Genomic DNA, 23,240 nt, shown 5'->3' on the forward strand with positions numbered 1-23,240 from the left:
GTGAAATAGAAAGACCCACCTGTTTTGCAATCATCTCCTAGAGGTTCTGGTAAATGATTCAGCAGTATTTCTCTTACCTACCCCAAACCAAACCAAGTGCCACATCCCGTACACACATGGTGAGAAAGTGCACACCACTAGCCCCTGAGCAAGATGGGAATAGAAAGAACCCATTTGCTCCAGAAGGGGAAGGTATGACCTTTAGGCCTTGTGGAAACAAAATGCTTTGAGGAAAAGAAATGGCCTTGGTGGGCAAAGTTCCTGGGGAGATAAAGATCCTTACGGGAGGGAGTTGGGGAGGGGGGGTCTTGAATGTGATCTAAGGTCACATCAAATGCAACTTCACAACCCAAAACATCACTACTTTCCAATTCTCTCCCACCCAGAAGAGCGGTCAACAGCAACTGACTTTTCTGGGCCTGCATTTTTCCACTGATCCCCAGCTCGGTGGGGACGGGTACACTGTCCTGCCCAAGCCCACTTCTCCTCCCATTCCTCTGTGGTCATGTTTCCACTCATCACCACAGACATTTACACACTCCAGAGTTTTACTGAATTACCCCCAATCCAACTTACAGACCTTGTTTATTCCTTGTGGCTGGGCAACGACTGGTGTAGGCAACAGGGGAAAATCAAAGGGTGCTCTGGTTGATGCCAAAACTCTGCACATCTCACAGATGTATATCTGTCCTATAGACATTTTGTCTCCCCATCCCCGCCCTCTCTCCCCCATCCTTCTACTACCCAGGCCAGGTGGAAGAACAACCCTCACCGCTTCAACACATACCAAGGTTCTCCTTCACTGACAGGTCTCTCTCTCTCAAAACTGTTTTTGATGTGAACACCCCAGAAATTATGTGACTATCATCCCAGCCTCCTGATAGCAATGCAGACATAACCCTTAACTGAAGCAGGAATATCTTCTCAACAGCACGGCTGAGTCTCATGGTCAAACGAAATCAGCTAGGGCCAAGTTTCAGTCCCTTATGCCTCTAGGTTCTGATTTTAGGTATAACTTAAAGAGAATGAACAGGCTCAGGGAAGTTGGCTTACAGCGGCAGCCTCAAATGCCATGTGCGAGTGTGGCAATGTCATGTGATTGTGCCATTCTCATTGCCTACAAGGAATGGGCCTGCCCACTTCCAATAAGTAGTAGATGTGATTCAATGAGAGGCCAAGGCCCAAGGGAATTGTCCCTCATGGGCCAGGCATGACATTCTCCTGTGCTTTGAGGAAGAACAGCAGGGGAATAAAGGATAAGAGCAGAAGAATGTGATCCAAATGACCTTTTCTGTCACAATATTGTAGCCACTGAGGTACCTTTCTCTTCTAAGAGAACCAGAGTCCCACATTAGAGATATAGACAGAAACTTTTATTCTTCAATACCCAGTTAATTTTTCCCCAGATTCCTTGTACAGTATAAGAAATGATGGTGTTTATAAATCTGTGCATAAGATCGCAGACTATGAAATCACATCCCTGCATTCTAATCTCCATTCTGATGAGCTGAATTATATAGAACAAGGCCCTTACCTTCTCAGTGTCTTGCTTTCTCATTTATGAATTGGAAGAAAATCAGTAGCTAGCTCAGAGGGTGGACTGAGGATCTACGGTCAGTGATCAATACATAGCCAGCATTGAGATGTTAGATATTATTTTCTCATTTGTTCAACAATCTAATCATATCTTCCTTTCCAGATGTTTATTATTATTGATATTCATGTTTATTAATAATGTCTATTATTAATTTTTACTTAGACACAGATTCTTAAATTTATAAGTCACAAATCGATTTCATCATCTTTCAGTCTGACTGTTTAGTCACATCGAAGAAGAAATGTATTCTCCCCAGTGAGGCTTTCTCCAGATTTTTCATTGGGAAGTTACCTGTTTCACACTCTTTTCCACATGTCACCTCAGTAAGCTTTCCTCTACCTTAAATTGGTATTTCTACTTCTGGATTTGGGAGAACTTTCCCACACAGCCTTGGGCATTTGACTACCATTACAGTTTAAAGAAAAATTTTCCTGAACACCCCCACCCTCTCCAATTTCAGCCTAGCATATCAAGGTGGCTGTGTTGGGGGCCCCAGCCCAACTCTCAAAGAACCAATCCAAACAGTGACGGGAGATAGGAATGAGGATTGTGAGAAAGGTCAACATATCTCCAAAGAAGATACACAAATGACCAGCAAACACAGAAAAATGTGCTAAATCTCATTAGTTATTAAGAAAATGTAAATGAAAACCACAATGGGATACCACTTCATACCTACTAGAATGGCTATAATCAAAGCATGAAAAATAACAAGTGTTGACAAGTTTGTGGGGATATAGAAACACTTGTACATTCCTGGTGAGAATATAAAATAGTGCAACCACTGCAATAAACAGTTCAGTGATTCCTCAAAAACTTAAACACAGGATTACCGTACGACCCAGCAGTTCCCTCCTAGGTACACAGGTGTATCCAGGGGAAATGAAAACATGTCATCCACACAGAAGTCTGTTCACAAATATTTATAGCAGCATTAGTCACAAGAGCTAAAAGGTACAAACAACCTAAATGGTTATTAACGGTTAATGGAGAAATTGTGCCATATACATGCAATGGAATACTGTTTGGCCATAAAAAAAGGAAAAAAATACTGATACATGCTATAACTTGGATGAACCTCAAAATCATTATGCTAAGTGAAGGAAGCCAGACACAACAGGTCACATTGTATGACTCATTTTACATGAACTATCCAGAATATGCAAATCCATAGAGACAGAAAGAAGATTAGTGGTTGTGGGGTGGGGGGCGGGTGGGAGAGGGAGAATGGGAAGTGATTCAGTGCCCAAGTTAACCCACAACTTAATGGGTCCACAGCTCAATGGGTATGGACAAAATGTTTTCATGGAGTCATGGAAAATCTTTAAAACTAAAGAGAGGTGGTAGTTGCATGCACTAAATGCCACTTAATTGTACACTTTCAAATAGTTAATTTTATGTTACGTGAATTTCACCTCAATTTTTAATAAAGGTCATAACATAGTCTTCCGTTTAGCATAATCCCCTTTAAATTTTAAAAATGAAGATATAAATGAGGGTAAAATATATTAGATCAAGATATTAAAGATGATTGTCAATGAATAATCAGAAACCAGATCATTTTCATTGTTTCTCTTCATAGAATTATTTGTTTAATTTTCCAATAATTCCAGAAATTAATTCCAGGCTCATTTTTTAATAACTAGTAAAGAGAGACTATAGTATTATTGAATAATAGATTTTTAAGATATGGGGGAAATGCTTACATTGTAGGGTTAACTGAGGATAAAAGAATATTGCATTGTATATATAATATGATCCCATGTATTTAAAATGCACTTCTTATGGTAACAGTCTATGTGTGGGAGATAGGCAAATGACTGATATTTTTCCTGTCTACTCCTCCAAATTTTCTTAATGAACATATATTACCACCATAATCACAGAAGTATTTTTATCTTTAAAATGTCTACTACTAGGCAAGCTAAATTCAAAAAGGTAGAGTATGATAAGGACATTTACACTGAAATTATGCATTTTAATACATAATATTCATCATAGAAAAATTGTAAAGCACAGAAAATGAAAGATGGAAATTTAAATTACCAGAATCTAACCACTTAGAGATACTTAGTTGTTCTTTGAACAGAATTGGGCTTGGGCTGTTCAGAAACAAAGGTCCATTACAGTATAGTGAGGTCATCAGCATAATTTGTTTATCAAGTGTGAACCTATTATGTGCCAAGCCTGCTATTTCAGAAGTGTGGCTCTCTGGACAGAGGACAGCGAACACTAACAGGACAACTACTGGCCTTTGGTTGCCCAGCATGCTTTCCCACTTCACGTGGTATTGGCAGTTTAGCAATCTGGACTTCCTTTGGGAAACCAGCCCTTTCCCAGTCTTAGTTCTAGTTCGAGTGGCTTGAGTGAGACCAACCCCAGCCTACCCAAACTAAGAATGACCTAGGCTTAAGTCAATCAGTGGATTCAACTTGTGGGGTCACAGTGATTCATTACTTTAGGCCAATACACATCAAGTGCAGGACTTTTGTTAAAAATATTGACAGGAGACATGGACTCTATCGCTCTGAGGTTTTGCAAATTAACAGCAGATTAATTCCTAAATTAACAGGAGAAAACCTGAGATTAACAGGACATTAACAAGAGAACAGTCCCTAGGAAGGAAGCTGTGGTGATGAATGAGCTGCTGTATCAGTTTAGTAGATGAGGTCCATGCTCTCTCACTGTCTTGTGCATCCCTCCACCATGGCCCTTCCCATACAGTACTCTGGTCACTGATGTTTCTGTCTCCTCCACCAGATGGCCAGCTCTGTAAGTGAAGGAGACACAGCTCCAACACATTTCATCATAGCACAGAGAAGGGCCTAAACACACATCTGTAAAAGAAATTCTCTTGATGGACTTGGTAGCATGGAAATAAGGCATTGGTGGTTCTATCACTGGGAGCTCAGGTTTCTGGGCTCTAGCACCTATACTGGTCAATACCACATCCTACAGTCCCGACCTCAGACCCTTGGGTTCCTGCTCTGGGCTGGAACAAGATGTCTGGTCTGAGTCATCAGCTGTGGCTATTGATGTGGTCAATGCCTAATTCTCACACAAACACCCAGAGAACGTCATCAGGCAGGAGGTGTGAGCGCGGGGAACCTTTCATAGAAAGCTTCTAGAATGAAGCACTACAAAACCAGAGGGGACCTCAAGGTCCCTGAGACCACCTGCACCTCCTTCTTCTCCCAGGGGCTAAAAGAGCGCACGAAAGAACAACAGCGATCCAAACTGGGTAGCTTTCCTGGGAAGATGTGGCCATTCCTGCTCCTGTTACTGCTGGCCTTTCTACTGCCCCCCAGGGCAGAGGCAGGTGCGTGACATTCCCCACTCTCATTCCCACAGAGGGCGCAGACCTCTTCCCCTTCTGCACATCCCTGATCAATCTACCCACCAGGAATGTTCTGAACCCCCGCTCCTGTCCCATCTCAGACCCCCAAACATGATGCTGGATAAGCTACCAGCATAAAGGCAGGGGAGAAGGCTGTTCTCAAGAAAATCCAGCGGGTTCTATTTCCTCCCCAGGCCCTACGTTTGCCATCTGGAAAGGGGAACTTTCCTAGAAGTGCCTGGCTGAGGGTGTAAAACTGGACAGCAGTCCCGGCTTCCATGTCTGGGATGAGACAGGTGCTCTCCTCAGTGTCTGCTTAGGAAGGAAGCCCAGAGCTCAGCACATCCCAGAGTTACTTGGGTCCCTGTCCCCCTTAGCTCAGTCCCAAGGCCCCTCATTCCCTTTCTCCAATTCTGCTTTTCTTCCCAGGCCTTTAGCAGCTCCCCTCTTCAAGGATGGGCCACTGAGTTTGGCACCAACTTCTCTGCGTTCCTGAATCCCACAGCACTGCCCATACCAAACCTCCTCAAGAGGTCCATTGTTGGCTTCATGCAGCCAATTAACACTTATTGGGCATAAACCCAGATCCCTGAACTTAAGTCCTGGCCACTAGATAGCAGTATTGTTCTGGAATTCACGGGACCACAAAACCTCAGAAACTCACTTGAAACCAAGCAATGTCCAGAGACGAATTTTCAGGAGCCTATAGGACTTTGCTGTCCCAAAGATAGTTATGCTCACCTCCAACTAAATGTGGAGAAACAGTCATAGACAAAGCCCACTGCTCTTCCCTTTTCAGAGGAGAAACGTGAGACCCTCCCAGCTCGAGGCCAGCCGAGGCTCCCAAGTCCCCAGAAGTTTAGAGTTAAGTCAATGTCTTCCTGGTGGACTCAGTGAGTGCACAGTAGCACGACAAACATTTCCTTCAGAGGAGATCATCGGGGGACATGAGGCCAAGCCCCACTCCCGCCCCTACATGGCCTACATTCAGTTTGTGGACAAGGGGAAGAAGAATAGGTGCGGAGGTGTCCTTGTGCGAGAGAACTTTGTTCTGACGGCTGCTCACTGCAGTGGAAGGTAAGGGGCAGCAGCCAGCCTACTCCCCCCGCCCCCACACCCCTAAAGGGAGTCCTGCCACATTCTCATCCCTACATGGCATAACTTAAGATCACATCTTCAAAGAATAAATGCTGTGGGGGTTTCCTTTTGTGTGAGATCTTTGTGCTCACAGCAGCTCACTGCCTGGGAAGGTGAGGAGTTGCGCCTGGGCCCCCACCCTTCTGTGGAAACCTGGAAAGGAACCCTCATCTCAGGGGCTACAGACTTGAGCCACCTAGTAACACAGAACAGCTCTTCTGAAGACAGATAAGTTTTGGGAGGGAGGGACAGGTCAATGCAAGTGGCCTGTTGAAGAGACAGGGACGATCAATGGTGGCAGGGGAAGGAGGTGGAGGTTGTGCCCTGGAGCCAGGCGTGCACATGTGAGACCTTCACAGTTTGGCTTAGCGATAGGCAAGCTCAGCACAATGAAATCTGCTCCAGGAACTGCCACTGAGCACGAGCTGCCAAGAAGCAGAGGCACAAACACGCTCAGCCCCAGGGACCCTGTCACTCCCCTCGACTCCAGTCCTGCCCTGTCCCCAGCTGGCCTCTTTCCTTCACATCTTCTAGGCTATATCTCCTGTGACTTAACCACCCTCTCTGGTCTCTGCAGCTCATATACTGTCGTCCTGGGAGCCCACAACATCATGGTGAACGAGAGTACCCAGCAGGTCATCCCGGTGAAAACACCCATACCCCACCCAAAATTTGACAGTACCACGGCTGAGAATGACATCATGTTACTGCAGGTAGGGCTCCACTTCATCTTGCACATATTGCCCCAGGGTTTTGTGTCCACATGACCTCTGTCCTGTCCTTCTTCCCAGTGTGGCCCCTTTACTTGTCCCATGGCCATGAAGATGACAACCATATGACTGTCCCTGCAGTCTGTGGACCACGGGTATGTAAGAATTCCTGTCCTCTGCCTTCAGCTGGAGGACAAAGCCAAACTGAATGACACCGTGAGAACCATCGGTCTGCCCAGGAGAAGAGATAAGGTGAAGCCAGGGATGGTGTGCAGTGTGGCCGGCTGGGGGCGCCTGGGTGTGAACACCCCAAGCCCTGGGAAACTGCACGAGGTAGAACTTGAAATCCAGAGAGACAAAGAATGTCTTCCTGGCTTCAAACATTTCAACAAGGAATTCCAGATATGTGTGGGGGACCCGACAAAGATTCAGTCTTCTTTTAAGGTAAGACCCCATCATTGTCCTTGCTCAGCCCTGGGCACATGCGAGCTTTGAGGAGACCCAGGGCAGTGTGGCCTGTGCTTCTTGGCAGCTCGGGGTCAGTGGCAATTCCTGGAGTAGGCATACAGCTATGTCCTCAGATATTCTGGTGCTGGCTCCCTGGGGGCGGGAGGTGGGGGAGAATGAGAGACTGTCCCACAGCCACTTATGGACAGGCTTTATGGAGAAAGGTGTCGGGGACCAATCAGTGTCAGTCTGGAACCCTGGCCCTGGGACCTAGGCAGGGAACAAGGCCTGTCCTGGCACTGAACTGCCACACAGTCCCTAACAGAGACCACCCATCCTTGATACAACAAGGAAGGTCAGACCAGCAGAAAGTCCAACTAAGTCTTTCATTCCTCTGCCCACAGGGGGACTCCGGGGGCCCCCTCATATGTGGACAGAAGGCCCAGGGCATTGTCTCCATTGGAAAACCAACTGGCAAACCTCCACAAGTCTACACCAGGATCAAATACTTTTTGCCCTGGATAAAAAGAACAATGAAACGCTACAAACTGCGGAGAACAGACTGAGGCACCCCGGAACTGATCCATCCATCTTCTCTGTGGCACAGACCAATACTGCAGTAGGTGGAGGGGACTCTGTCAGAAATTTAATAAACTTCCATCTCAAGACTGAAAATCATTGATTCCTTCGTTATTCACCGAAACCTTTATTAGTTACCTAGAGAAACAGGTAAGCTGGGCTCAGAGGGTCAGAGGTGAGACAAGTAGCAAGCTGAGAAGAGAGGGACCACACGGGCCAAATCCAGCAATGGTGGAGAATGAAAGTGAGCATTAGGGTAAACATGCAAACTCAGGCAATGTCCTCATGATACTGCCTGAGGGCAAGAGACAGCACCCAGAAGCCCTACCCTCGGTGTCCTTGAGAAGCAGAGAGGACACTCAGCTCCTGGCCCTCCAGTTGCCTCAATTTCCCCTAACTGCAGCCCTGTCCCACCTCAGCTATCACCTACCTTTCACAGCTCATGGTGGATGTCCTGAGACCCCGCGCCCCCCACACTCCCACTCTGCTATCTGTGCAGCTCAATCATTGTCACCCTGGGGGCCCACAACATCAAGAAACAGGAGAAGACCCAGCAGGTCTTCCAGGTGACAAAAGCCATCCCCCACCCAGACTATGATCCCAAGAACTTCTCCAATGACATCATGTTACTACAGGTAAGGAAACCTCCTCCTGTGATCGCTCTCCTGGGTCCAGATTGTTTCTCCTCTCACTGTGACCTCTTCATTCCTTCTTGCCCATCCTGGCCACCTGACTAGTCCCAGTGCCTCAGAGGGGAAGGAAGACAGTGCAGCCCCATCACATATCCAGGCCCTGGGGTCGCTGGCTGACCTGGGCTGTCTTGCCTCTTCCCCATCAGCTGGAGAGAAACATCAGCTGACTAAAGCTGTGAAGCCCATCCGCCTGCACAGGGGTAAGGACTCGGTGAGGCCAGGACAGAAGTGCAGTGTGGCCGGCTGGGGACAAGGCGTGATGGGCACTTTAGCAAACACTCTACAGGAAGTGGAGCTGACCATTCGGAAGGATCTAGAGTGCAGATCCCGCTTCCCCAGCTACTACTGTAGGGACACCCAGATTTGTGTAAGGGACCCAAAGAAGAGGATGACGGTTTCCAAGGTCAGATTTCTAGCGTTTACCTAGACAGGTCGTGGGGAGAGGAACTTGGGAGCTCTGGGGTATGGGAACGGCCATATCTTCATGCGTCAGCCTGAGAGTTTGAACAGCCCAGTCCACAAATATAGTCTTTATTGTTTTGCCCTGAGTTGATCTGTGGTTTGAGGGGAAGAAGGATCAGTCATCCCACAGCAGTGTCATCACCAGAGTTTCCCTGAGGATTGCAGAGAAAAGCTTGGCGTGGGCCAAGCTGGAAAGAACAGTCACAGCCAGGCTGGAGCCCTCTGACAAGGAGGTGAGGAGGCCTGCCCTGGCCCGGATCCCCACGCAGCCCCTAACAGAGGCCACCCACCCCTAGGGTAGGCATAAGTGCCAGCTCTGAGCTAATTCCCTCCTGCCCCAAATACACAAAACACTACACTCTCTTCTGGCATGGGGTAAATACTGTGAGATGGCCTAACCCTCAAAGGCCCATATGGCTTCTCACATCTTGTTGCCCACAAAGCACGCAGCAGCACATCACTAAATGACCTTGGGCACTTATACAAGGAAAGAACAGTATTGTCACACAGCTACCAATTTGTAGCTGAAAGAAATCGCTACATCTAAGACTTGCTAAGGACCTGGCATCTTGACTGAAAAAGACAAAGGAAAACGTAGAATGCAAAGCAAAACTAGTATTTTTAAAAGTTGCCTAAACTTTTACTGGTTTAGATACAACATTTACTTTGAGGAAATGTTTCTGTGGTTTAACACAACCTTGAGGACCGTGTTGTACGACATCCTCTTTTGAGAAATGAGAGAGAGAGAGAGAGAGAGAGAGAGAGAGAGAGAGAGAGAGAAACCCAAAGTCCCAGGATGCAGTGGCAAGCAACTGAAGGTACTACAGAGTTAGGACAGAGCCTGGACTGAGTCCAGGCCCCCTTGCAGCCAGCCCAGCAACATGTCTTATATGTTTTCTAACACCTGCCCTGCAACAAATTCCTGGCTCCCTGAACAAAAGATAAGGGTCTGCGCAGACACCTCCCTGGAGAGAAAGCCTCTAGGCTCCTATGGCAGCCATTCTGTGACAAGTATTCAAAACACTTTCCTTTGTGAGGTGAAGTTTGCCCATGGACACAATGGGATGGAGGCTGGTAAGCACCTTAAAATGTTGATTCCTTCAAATCTCCTTTGCCTGTGGAAGCACCCCTCCCACCCCTGCCACCCCAACATGGGGAAAGCATTCCTTCACTTGCTTAAAAATCTTTGTCATGAACATTCAAAAATGAAACAGAATAAGATACCTCTGTAACGCCTCTGCTCACCAAGACCCATTTCCACCACCCCTATTTCCCTCCAGACCCACAAGAAGAGTGAGGGCTCAGCACGGCTTCAGAGAGAACTGCAAAGCCAGCTCCTTGAGCAGGGGGAATAGGCCAAAAGGAAGGCAAGAGCTTGCTAACATGTCTCAGTAACATGTATTGGGATGGCTCTGCCTTCCCTGCCCAGCACCATACTTCTGCCTTACTTCCACTCTATGTGGACTTAGGTCCTACAGGGTTTGTTTCCTGGCTTGGTATCCTACACAACACTGAGTTTGAACAATAAACATATTTTAGCATCAAAGGAGTACAGCAATGGGTTCCTTTTTGTCTAGGCCTCTTGCTAGACTCCATTTCTAATCCACAGATTCAGGATGATCAGTTAACGTCCGATAGGACAAAGACAGTCACATCTACATACATACCGTAATAGTCAAAATGGTGACAATCAAAGAAAAAGAGAAAAAGTTGAAATTAGACAGAGGGAAAATATAAGTTACCTTACTTCAGGGGAAGCAACAAGAAGATTTACAATGAGCTTCTCATCAGAAATAATGGAAGTCAGAAGACAGTAAAGTGATATTTTGAAATAGCTGACAGAAAAAAAGAAATAAGCAATCCAGTTCTGGAATTCTATATCCACTGAAAATATTGCTTAAAAATGAAGATGAAAATAAGAATGTGTTCAAAAGAGCACAGGTAAGAGAATTTGTTGTCATCACACGTGCACTGAAAGAATTACTAAAAGATGTTCAGGATGAAGGGAAACGATCTCCATTGTAAGCAGAAGGGAAAAGAGAAATTAAAGTTTAAAATGAGACGAAGTACAAAAGGTGGGAGGGAGCATAAACAGAAACATAGCATTACAAGGTTCTCATAGGAAGTGCTATAACATTAATTCCAAGTAGACTGTGATGTGTGAAAAAGGCATATTGTACCCTAGAGTAACCACTGAAGTAATATACTAGGCCCGACAATTAAGTTTGCGAACTCCTCTGAGAAAGAGTGCTACACACCTCATTGCTGAATATCACTACAACTTCATCTAAATGTCTTCCTTTCAATCGTTCCATTATCTTTGGGTAAAGAAAGAAGTTATCAGGGGCCAGATCAGGTGGGCAGGGAGGGTGTTCTAATACAGTTATTTGTTTACTGGCTAAAAACTCCCTCACAGACAGTGCCTGTAAGCTTGTATATTGTCATGATGCAAGAGCCATGAATTGCTGGTGAAAAGTTCAGGTCGTCTAACTTTTTCACACAGCCTTTGCAGCATTTCCAACTAGTAAACTTCGTTAACTGTTTGTCCAGTTCGTACAAATTCATAATGAATGATCCCTCTGATATCAAAAATACTTAGAAATAAGTTCTCGAAGTTAATTGTCAGACCACGTACAAGAACATAATTACAGGACAAAAAACAAAACACAATGAGATACCTCCAAAGAAAAGAGGGAAAGGACAAAGGAAAGAAGAAATGATGCTGAGAGAAATCAAAGGGCAATATGATATTCTTCAACCCAACCCTCTCGGTAATCGCATTAAATGTAAACAGGTTAAATACTCCAATTAAAAGGCAGAGGTTGCCAGTCTGGCTGACACAACGCAAGACCTGATTTTGCACTGTTTACAAGACACACATCCTACATATAAAGACATGGGTAGAATGAAAGTAAAACTATAGAAATACACAAGAGATACTCTGCAACCAATCCAAAGAAAACAACATTGCCCGTGAAGTGTGCTATTTAACATTGGAATTTTTGGCCACCTGTGAAAAGAGCTAAAGTGTCTCAGTTGAAGTTTCATTTCCATTTCTCCATATTTATTTCCATTTCTCTTAACATGAGTGAAGTTGACATTTTTTTCATTATTTTTTAAATGTATTTTACAGTGATCTGTGCACGTCTTTGCCCATTCTTCTGTCAACGTTTCCGTATTTTTCTTCTGGATTTTCAGCGTTCTTTCTGCATAAGATAGATGCCCTCTTTAATTGTGATACATATTGCAATGATTTATTTCCAAGTTTGCCATCTATATTTTGAGTTCGCTTACGCTGCTTTTTGACATTCAAACTTCTAAAGATGATTTTAACATATTGAAATTTATATGTCAGTATGTTCTTTTATGTTTCTCTATTTAGAGTTATTTCTAGAAAGACTTTCCCCTTCTGAGTTTATAAAGAAATTTACTCATCTTTATTTCTAGTGCACTTAGTTTTATTTTGAGTATTTGCGTCTCATCCATTTTGAGTTTATTCTAGTGGTTTATGTGAAATATGCTCCAACTTGATATTTCAAAAAAGGACTATCTAGTTGTTGCAATATCCTTTATCAGAAAGTCTATCCCATTGGTCTATGTGTCTGTGGTATATAAACCAAAAGCAACAAAAGAAGAAGACAAATAAATGAGAAACAACAACTCATAAACACAGACAATAGTTTAGTGGTTATCAGAGGGTAAGGGGGGTGGGGGGTGGGAGATGAGGTAAAGCAGATCAAATATATGGTGATGGAAGGAGAACTGACTCTGGGTGGTGAACACACAATGGGATTTATAGATGATGTATTACAGAATTGTACACCTGAAATCTATGTAACTTTACGAACAATTGTCACCACAATAAATTTTTTAAAAAAAGAAGTCTATTTCCCAACGAATTGATATTCCACCTTATCATAAACTACATGTCCTTACAAAGTTGGAAATGTTTCTGGAATTTCTACTCCGTTTCATTCTACTCATTTCCGAATTCAAGAGAAATAAGGAAATGAGTAGTATTCATTCTCTGTTCACTAATGAATCAGCATCATGCCATTTTCAGAAAATAAGTTTTATAGGATCTTTTTAATATGTGATAAAGCTAACCCTCTCCCTTACCATTCTTTTTTCTTTTCATCATAATTTTCCTAACTATTCTTGCATGCTTATTTTCCAATTGAATTTTAGAAGAGTCTAGAACTTGTATAAGGCTAGGAGAATAAACTATATTTTCTAGTGCAGTTATTGTATTGAAATCACATTAAATGCATATATTAGCATAGTACCAGGATATCAGAAATGTAGCAGTTCTTTGGACAGTGGTCTGACAGTACTGCTTTGGCTTCCTGGCATCCATTCCCACTTCACATGGCATCAGTAATTCATTAAAGAGAACAACTTTGGGGAGAGCCAACCCTCTGCCATTCTCAGGACACGTGGTTTGGACAGAGCACCCAACCTTTGCAAAGGCTGTGACCCAGGCTGACAGGGATTAGTGGTTTCGACTCGTCTGGCCACCTCTACATGCACCTAAAGCGGAGTGGCAGACTGTGCTTTGCTCTGACCACCACTGTGTATGTCCCATCCCACAGGCTCTTCTTACATGCCTGCAGCACTGCTTCCTTTTTAAGTCTGGGTCAGGGTTTTTGATTGCCCCAGGCAGTAGCACGTGGTACAATGGATACCACACAACATCAATGTCCAGGTAAGAAAAAGAACACATCTTCTACCCGGGTCGATTTTTCAGAGGTGCTCACTCTGCAGAAACCCACCATCATGTTGCCAGACCGACTGATCCTATGCGGAGACCATACGAGAGGCCCTCACGGAGAGGAACTGACATGCCCAGTGGGCAGCAGCACCAACCACTGGGCATGTGTCAGTCATCCCTCGGCTGATCCCAGGCTCCAGGCTCAAGCCTCCCCTGACATGAAGGGGAGCAAAGGGGAGCATCCACACTACATCCTGACCAACATGCAGATTTGTGAGAAGAATAAATTGTGTTGTCATTGTTGTTTGAAACCACTCGGCTCTTTAGAAACTGGAATAAGCCCCCTCAGCACTATTGCCACACCATTGTATCCCTCCCTCTAACCGTGGCCTCACCATCTTTATCTGATCACTGATGGTTTTGTCTCCACCAGATGCAAGAAATCTCATGACCAATACCCCTGAGGCTCAAAAAAGGGGCCTCAATAAACGGTCTAGAGAAATAAGGAAATGAGGAGTTCTTTCAGGCATCATCATGAGACTCAGGTTTCTGGGGGCTCTGGGACCTGCTACTGGCTCATACAGGACTGTAATAGTCTCTTAACCGCTCTCCCCACTTCTGCCTTTGCCCCTCTGATCCTCTGTCCTCACCGCAGCTGCAGTGAGCTTGGATAAGCCCATCTCCCGTCAGCTCATTCTCAGCGCCCTTAGACCTCAGTCAAATCCTGAATGCGGACCACAGTGTCCTGCCTCTGCCTAGCTCTTCGCCTCCTCTCTCTTTGCTCTCCGATGCGCCTACTCAGCAGAGAAATCGGGCTCCTCCGGGTCCCTCAGCGTGCAGGCACCCTTTCCTCCCTCAGCCTTTGTCTGTGCTGTTCTCCTCATGCAGCCTGCTCACCCACCCTCACCCCTCCCCATCTTGCTCCTGCTCCTCCTTCAGGCTCCATTTAAATGTTACTTCCTTGGGGAAACCTCTCCTCACTCCCCAGACTAAGTAAGGACCCCTATTTTATTTACAATATTTCACATTGTACCTTTTCTCCATAGCGTGTCGCAGCTATAACCGAATAGTTTGCTCATGTGTATAGACTGCTTGTCAGTACAGCGAAACAGTCCAGTGCCTGGGTTCTGGAGTCAGACTGCACAACTCAGATCTTAGCTGTGCCACTTCTGAATGTCCCTTCTCCGTGCTTCCATTTCTTCATCTGCTAATGAGGGTTAGTAATAGCATTTATGGGTCGGCTGGATGGCTCAGCTGGTTAGAGTGCGAGCTCTGAACAATAAGGCAGCCAGCTAGATTCCCACATGGCATGATGGGCAGTGCCCCCTGCAACAAAGATTGACAACGGCGACTGGACTTGGAGTTGAGCTGCGCCCTCCACAACTAGATTGAAAGAACAACGACTTGACTTGGAGCTGATGCGCCCTGGAAAAACACACTGCTCCCCAATATTCCCCAATTAAAAAAAAAATAGCATCTATTTCACAATTTCACTTTGGATATCAGTTTAGAGAGCAAGTAGCTCATGCCTGGTATACAGTAAGCACTCAATAAATATTAGGAAGAAAACCTTAGTAAGTACCAAATGCTTGTTTGCTGAAAGAATGAATGCCTTTCGCATAAAATGGGGATAACAGCATTTACCCTGCCAACAACTCAAGATGTATTTAAGGTGAAATTATCTGCTCAGTGTGAAAAAGCTTTTTAACTTGTGAAGTTAACATTTTATGTAACATTAATGAGTGAAGTTGACAGGGGAATGGACTGTTTGTGGAAAAGTAAAAGCATTGAACTTCGTGCAGTGTTGGTAGGAATGTACAATGGTGCAGCCACCATGGAAAACCAATTGGCAGTTCCTCAGAAAGCTAAATCTAGAATTTCAATACGAGCCAGCATTCTACTCCCAGATGTATACCAGAGGAATTGAAAACAAAGACTCACATACTTGTACATCAATATTCACAGCAGCATTTTTCACAATGGCCAAAAGGTGGAAATCAACCAAATGCCTATCAACAGATGAATGGATAAACAAAATGCAGTATGTTCATACAACGGAATATTATTTAAACATAAGGAATGATGTTTAGGTACGTGCTAGAAAATGCATGAACCTTGAAAATAGTATGCTAAATGAAAGAAGCCAGACACTAAAGGACAAATATTGTATGGTTCCATTTAAGTAAATTACCTAGAATAGCCAAATCCACGAAAACAGAAAGTAGATTAGAGGTTAGCTAGCGTGGGCTGGAGGAGGGAGAAATAGGGAGTTATTGTTTAATGGTTAAGTGTTTCTGTTCGGAGTAATAAAAAGCTTTTGGAATAGATAGTGGTGATGGTTGTACACCATTGTGAGTGTGATGTACTGCTTGTGTAAAAGCATCGACCCTCGTGCATTGCTCCTGGGAATGTACAATGGCTCAGTTGCTGTGGAAAATTATGCCATTGACTCATACACTTAAAATTTGTTGAAATGAAAAATTGTATGTTATACACATTTTTACTATTTAAAAGTTAATCATGTAATATACCAAAACAACCACATTGAATTATACTCTTTAAATGGATGAATTGGATGGTATATGAACTACATTTCAATAAGACTGTTTCTTCAAAAGCACTGTGACAGCTCTGGGCCTGTGCCACTTTGCTGTGGGACTGTGGGAAGAGGGTCAAACCCCAGTGAGAGGGTGGCTGTTCCCCACTCCACTGACCATGTGATGTAGCAGAAGGGCCGAGGGCAGGGCTGTCCCCAGCAAGGCGGGCAGCCCCAGTAGCGTGTGTGTTAACCTGGGGAAGCACCTGGATGATGCTCCGAAGGCCATGAAGCACAGACGGTGCCCAGAGGAATGAGAAGCAGTTCAGGCATCACACGGGGCAGCCTGTGTGGTTTCCAGGACTGATTCTGAAGTGAAGTGTGACCCCTCTGAGCCTCCTTAAGACAGTAGGTGTGGGTGGAACCTTGAGAGGGAGCAGAGAGACAATGCTTCAAATTGCACTGGGGACGGCTATCAAGCGAGAGAAACCGCAATATGCATATCGATGCGACCACAATTACAGGTGACATCATTTCAACCCCAAGCGGTCAGTCCAGGAATACTTGGTATAAAAGCAAAGTCAGGAATTGATACAATTATTTAGTAACTTAAAAAAATAAGACAGGCAATTTTGCCTGATTATCTGAATTTCCTATTTTTGTGTGTATGTCATTGAGGCTCTGGAGTATATGTTTTATCATCTGAATTTCCCATTTCTAGTGTAAGAACACACATCTAAGGAATGCAAGCAAATGTGGGGTATAAGCTGATTTTTCTCAATGCAGAAAGGTATGTACACGGTCTAAAAGACAGACTCTTATTAACATGACTGTGAGCCTATACCTTCTATCAGCATTTGCAATGCATAAAAACATCTGTCTGCCAGATTCTAGGAGAAGGACACAAATTGTTGAGGTACGTGTGATGTTAAAATACGTCATATTCTCAGTGTTGGCCATGCCTTTTCACATCCAATTTCCATATTAAAGTAATAACCAATGGACAGACTGTCACCACAACTCTGAAACACCTACCTGGCTTATGCTGTAAGGCACTGGAATTAAGGAATTTGGATTTACATAAAAGTATAAACTATATATGTAGCACAACTAACAGGTCTTAATACTATGGGGAAAATGATTACTTCGGATTATTGTTGCTGACAATGCGTTTTGTGTTTTTCATCTTTGGAAAAGATAACACTGCAATTAAACATGTATAAGTGGGTATATAGAAGAAAGTTGCCCTCTTGACACTCTTCCTTGGAAGCAACCATAGCTGTTAATTCCTTCCGGAGACTCAACGCGACTTTCAGTAATGCTAAAAGTTTCTCTGCCCTTGAGATGGAACAATAGTCATTCTTAGGGAGACGCGCCTCTTTTCAAATGGATACTGTGTCCACACACAAATATGTGTATTTGTAAATGCATAAACACACACAGCTTCGTCAAAAGTTTCTATCAGATTGGAAGAAAAACCATCACAATGGATTTCACTACGTCGATAAATAGGAAAGAAAAATCCCAAAGTTTATGGAATTCAAAACACACAGGTTCTGCTGGACTGTCAATGACTGAAAGGATTTTTCTGGCTGCGTTTCATTTTTAAGCAGAGATGTCCTACAGAAATACATACCCTTCTGTAGTGACTTGGACCCCACATTCTGTGTGTGCAGAAATCTCCACACAAAATAGCTGTACCTTTTCAACCATTTTTCTCCTGGTCCATTACTCCACAGGGGTAATTTGAGGAGGCATTGATGATGATAAACACCACAGGTTAGAAGATGTTACACCAAGCTTCTCAGAGCTCACACAGAGAAACAAATTAGGCAAACTGAAGTAATTTGAGCTAATGAAGTTTGATTCCAAACATCCAGATCAATTAAGCTTCAAGTACTTGCTTGGGTTCCTGCTCTGTAAGGCAGCAAAGAGCTGCTGTCTGAAGGACTGGGCTGGGAGCGCATGCAAATAAAGGTGACAGCATCATTCAGTGCTTCATGCACACATTTCACTGGCCTTACTGTTTGAGGATCCCATCAAACTGAAATGAAGGGAAAGTGAGCTATGTACCCACAGGGACCCTGCTTAGTGAGGACCCCAGGGGTTCCAATACTCCCAATACCTGGCATCACGAGAATGTAGCCAGCCTTCTGGGTGAATCTGTCCTGTAAGAAATGGGCATAAGTGAGCCTTCCACGGAAGGGTGGGAAGCCCAGGGGCGGGAAGTCAGGAGATCAGGAAACCTAGTGCTGGATCTGCCATGAAAAAGCTGTGTTTCACTTCCCTGAGCTTTGGTTTCCTAAACTAGCTAATTTCTTGTGTCCCTTTAACCTCTCACGTTCTCCACTTCAAACCAGGTCTTCCTCGCTGCTGATGGGGATGTCAGCGTGTGCATGTCTGAGAAAAAGCTTTAAATGTGATCGCATGGTTTGTGTTCCACTCTCTTGCTCTGCCCACCGCGGTAAGAACAACATAGTCCAGAAAAGCGATACTCGGTCTAGAATGAGAAGTCCCACCGAGTCCAGCCAAGTTAAGCAGAGCCACAGCTGACCCACAGCCTTCATGTAACATTAACAAGAAATACATGTCTATTGTAAGGCATTGAGATATTGGAGTTATTTGCTACTGCGGCGAGAGTTGATAATACAGGAGTCATTGGTGAATAGGTAGTACATTTAAGACCATAGTACGCAATGACATTACTTAGGGAATAAGCACAGATAAAGAAAAAGACTGACAAAGATGATCTCAGTGAATCAGTTTGAAAAAATAAATTGTTAAAGATTTGATAGAGAAGCTAATAAAAAAAATTGATGAAATATGAGGTGAGAATGTGCAGACAAAAAGCACAGATGACATTTTTTTAATAAATTTTTCCATAAAGAGAAGCAGAGACATGGAAGGTAACTGAAGTCGGTTGAGAGGTTTGAAAAATTCTGCTTAATTTGGTTTCCAAATGAGAGATAAGACAGAATGATTATATGTTGGTGGGAAAAATCCAGTAGAAGGCCATTATTTCAAGGCAATGTGATCAACTAATTGATGCTCAGATGAGTGATGAATATTGCCAGGATTATATTGGAGTTTTTATATTGATCGTATTTGATCCAACCAACCGCAGCAATCCAAAGGAAAGTACTAGAATCCTGCAATGCCACTGGCTCTCTTCCCTCTAATACCTTAAGGATTCTGAGGAAGCCACAGATAAGGGATAACAGATAAGAACTATAATGACACTTTACTAATGGTGGTTCAAGTGCCCAATGCTCCAGGTCAAAGTCCTAACAATGGTTGAGTAAGACCCTACTGCTCAGGCTCCTCCTCCAAGTCCTAATCCAGTTCTTGCGATCTTCACCTGTTTATAAAACTGCAGGAAAAAAGTCAACTGAAGAGAGGAGTCAGGTGTAGAATCCACTTATACATGCCTGTGGAGTGGAAGAGAGAGCAAGGAAGAAGGGGCTGTGTCCGTGCTTATGTCACAACGTGTGACAGCCCACACGTTTGTGTCCTACAGTCAATGTCTCCAGTTCTACTGAGTCACATAAGTGACTCTTTTTCCCTTGTGGGCAGAGTTGGTCGTGGAATGGCAAGTTCTCCTCACCCTGCGCTGGTTATTGAGTGTGCTGTTGTCCATGGGCAACTCACTCAGATTTCACAAGGAACCTCTGCAGACAATATCCTAGGCACGGTCTTCAGAGTGGAAATTTCAGACATCAAGGCACGGAACCAGGAGGAAGACTTAGAGTAATGCTCCCAAGCCCTCCATCCACCTCATGTTAAAGCCGGTTCACACAAATTTCAGTCCTCTTTGGGGCCCTTGTACGCTCATCATGTACAGCGTCTTCACTATGAAACCTCTAGCAGGTTCCCTTACGATGTTTGCACTCTCCCTCCCAGAATGCTCAAATGAACATTCTCTTTTCAAACAGCCAATAATTATCAAATCACTAGCCTTTTATTGCAAAGAAAGAATAATAGCTCCAGAATCCAGTGACCATGCTTTTTAGGTAACTTAAAGGGAATTTCGTAATTCACAATTAATTAGGCAATGAGAGAGAACAGGAGGCATATTTTAGTGTATTAGTTCATGGCAAGTTCAAACTCATTCCATTTCTGTTGCCCAGTGTGAATAATTGTGCCATTAATCCAAGGTAGGAGGAGAGCTATTGTGACTGCAACACATTTCCAAGCAAATAAAGAAAAACGTCGCTTCTCCCCTTCAACTAGTGCTCTGAATAGAGCTACATAATAATAATACTTTTATTTATTTATAGGGTATAAATTCCCTAGAACTCGATAAACTATAGGGTAAGCAAAATACCAAAAAGAAAAAGCAGAACTTTTTCCAGCTGTTTCAGAAACAAAACATTTGGCAAGAGAAATAACCAAGGAGAGAAGTTAAAAATTTAAGGAGAGCTTGGGAAAGGGCTAAAAGGAAGAGGTCATGACGTGACTTTTTCATTTCTCTCTCCCCTTCTATAACATTCTCTCCCCACTGTGACTCAGAGAGGCAGTAGTCTGGGGAGAAAAGTTTCATACATATTTAGTCAACCCTGACCATGATCCTTGAGAGCAATCATCTTCTGCTAACAAAGCAGGGCAGCCTACCCCCTTCCCCACATCCAGATGCCCTTCTAGTGCATGTATAGTTTATTGAGCATAGAAGTCTTGGGGGATTGGTGTGGTTCTTTAACTTCTTAGGATGGATCAGAAATGTACAGGGTAGCCTGTGTGGGCCTTTCCAGCTTCACCGTGTTGAAGAGGAGAGTAGGGAGACAGAGGGCCGACACTAGGGGAGGGCAGTTCCACAATTCCTCTAGGACCAGAAAGAAAGAGGTCAAAACCCACTGCAGACAGGGCCCCTGGGTGCCAGCAGTGACAGAGGCAGTGGGAAGCAGTCCACACTATGCCAACACGGGCCCTTCTGCAGAGCCATGGGACCTCCCAGGCCTATACACAGCCCTGCCCATTCCTGCCAGGGAGCACATGAGGCGCCCTAAACCACAAAGATGGTGTCCAGAATGCAGTCAGTGCTCTGTCTGCACGTCAGAATGCAGAACGCTCTGTCAGTGCTGCACTGAAAGAAACGAAATGCTCTGAATATGCCTCTTATTCATTTTCCTTTGACTTAGTAAAGGAAAACTGTTCCTCTACTCACAACACTTCTGACATCAAATGTGTGAGTTTTTCATACCAAACTATTTTCCAGTTCTCTGCAGATACCAGACAGGTGTCCTAAAATTTAATTTGTTCTGACACTAACTCCCAGAGTTAATGAGAGCCCACGGTTAAAGGCTCAGTCTCACAAACTGCCCCCGACTTCGGTCTCCAATCACTGGGTACCCAGGTTACCCACACTTTTGTCCGATTTGGCTGCAGATCAGGGGTTCCCACGACCCCTTCCACAGGTTTAATAATTTGCTATGAAAGCTCGCAGAAACCAAGGAAACAGTTTACTATTACCAGTTTATTATAAACAATCATATAAAGGATACAAATGAACAGCCAGATGAAGCGGTACGTACAGTGGGGTCTCAGAGGGGCCCAGAACACAGGAGCTTCTGCATCAATGCAGTTTGGGGTGCAGCACCCTCCTGACACATGGATGCATCTGCCAACCTGGAAGCTCTCCAAACACTTTCACGTGAGGTTAGGGAGGTTCCATTAATGGGTATGATTGATTAAATTCCTGGCCATTGGTGATTAACTCAATCTCTTCTCCCCTCCCTGGAGATCAGGGGTTGGAACTGAAAGTCCCAACCCTCTAAATCACCTAGTTGGTTCCCCTGGCAACCAGCCCTCATCCTGAAGCTATCTAAAGGCTCCCAGCTACCAGTCACTTCACTAATATAAACTCAGGTGTGGTTGAAAAGGACTTGTTATGAATAACAAAAGATGTTTTTATCACTAAGGAAGTTTCAAGAGTTTTAGAAGCTCTGTGCCAGGAACCAGGAATGAAGACCAAATATGTATATTTCTTTTTTTTTCTTTTTTTAAAGATTTTATTGGGGAAGGGGAACAGAACTTTATTGGGGAACAGTGTGCACTTCCAGGACTTTTCTCCAAGTCAAGTTGTCCTTTCAACCTTAGTTGTGGAGGGTTCTGTTCAGCTTCAAGTTGTTCTTTCAGTCTTAGTTGTGGAGGGCGCAGCTCAGCTCCAGGTCCAGTTGCTGTTGCTAGTTGCAGGGGGCACAACCCACCATCCCTTGCGGGAGTCGAAACCAGCAACCTTGTGGTTGAGAGGATGTGCTCCAACCAACTGAGCCATCAGGAGCTCAGCGGCAGCTCAGCTCAAGGTGCCGTGTTCAATTTTAGTTGCAGGGGGTGCTGCCCACCATCCCTTGCGGTAGTCGAGGAATCGAACCGGCAACCTTGTGGTTGAGAGCCCACTGGCCCATGTGGGAATCGAAACGGCAGCCTTCGGAGTTAGGAGCACGGAGCTCTAACTGCCTGAGCCACCTGGCCAGCCCTATATTTCTTATTATATCACAATATCACACTTGGGAAAGTCACTTGACCTCATTGAGCTTCAGTTTTCACTATGGGTAAAGTAATAATATTATGCTATGAAAATGAACTACTTGAATTGCTGTTTTGGCAAGCCAAAATTTAAAATGTCAACAATTTCACATTATTCAAACTAATAATTAATGCATCCCCTCATTTATCATTGATCAGCCACTATGTGCTTAGAGCTGAGAATTATGTTCCACAAGGAACAAAACAAAGTTTCTGGCAATGAATCTTATGTTGTAGTTAGAGCAGAGAAGACAAAAAACACATACAGAAAAATGCAATCTACTATCTAGTGCTAAGTGCTACCAATAAAAATAAATCAGGATAAAGGAATAAGGAGTGTGGAGGTGGCTATATTTGACCAGGTGGGTGGAAGAGTCTCCTTTGAGAAGGTGACATTTAAATAGAGACCTGAAGTAAGTAAAGGAAAGAACAAATATCTGAGCATAGAACATTCCAGAAAGAGGAGCAGGGACAAAAGCCCAAGGAATAGCAAGGAAGCCCGTATAGCTG

General features: G+C 44.2%; 1 protein-coding gene across 1 annotated transcript; it reads left to right on the forward strand.

Moving 5' to 3' along the window:
- The first annotated feature begins 4,759 nt into the window (after positions 1-4,759).
- LOC148758569 (granzyme H-like) lies at positions 4,760-6,876 on the forward strand. The gene is made up of 3 exons (XM_088796390.1): positions 4,760-4,916; positions 5,864-6,011; positions 6,649-6,876. The coding sequence occupies exons 1-3, from the start codon at positions 4,856-4,858 to the stop codon at positions 6,836-6,838; spliced, it is 399 nt and encodes a 132-aa protein (XP_088652516.1). The 5' UTR covers positions 4,760-4,855; the 3' UTR covers positions 6,839-6,876.
- Positions 6,877-23,240: the final 16,364 nt, after the last annotated feature.

The sequence above is a fragment of the Rhinolophus sinicus genome, chromosome 3, assembly GCF_057876585.1.
Source record: "Rhinolophus sinicus isolate RSI-liver-muscle chromosome 3, RSI-T2T, whole genome shotgun sequence".
Classification (NCBI taxonomy): domain Eukaryota; kingdom Metazoa; phylum Chordata; class Mammalia; order Chiroptera; family Rhinolophidae; genus Rhinolophus; species Rhinolophus sinicus.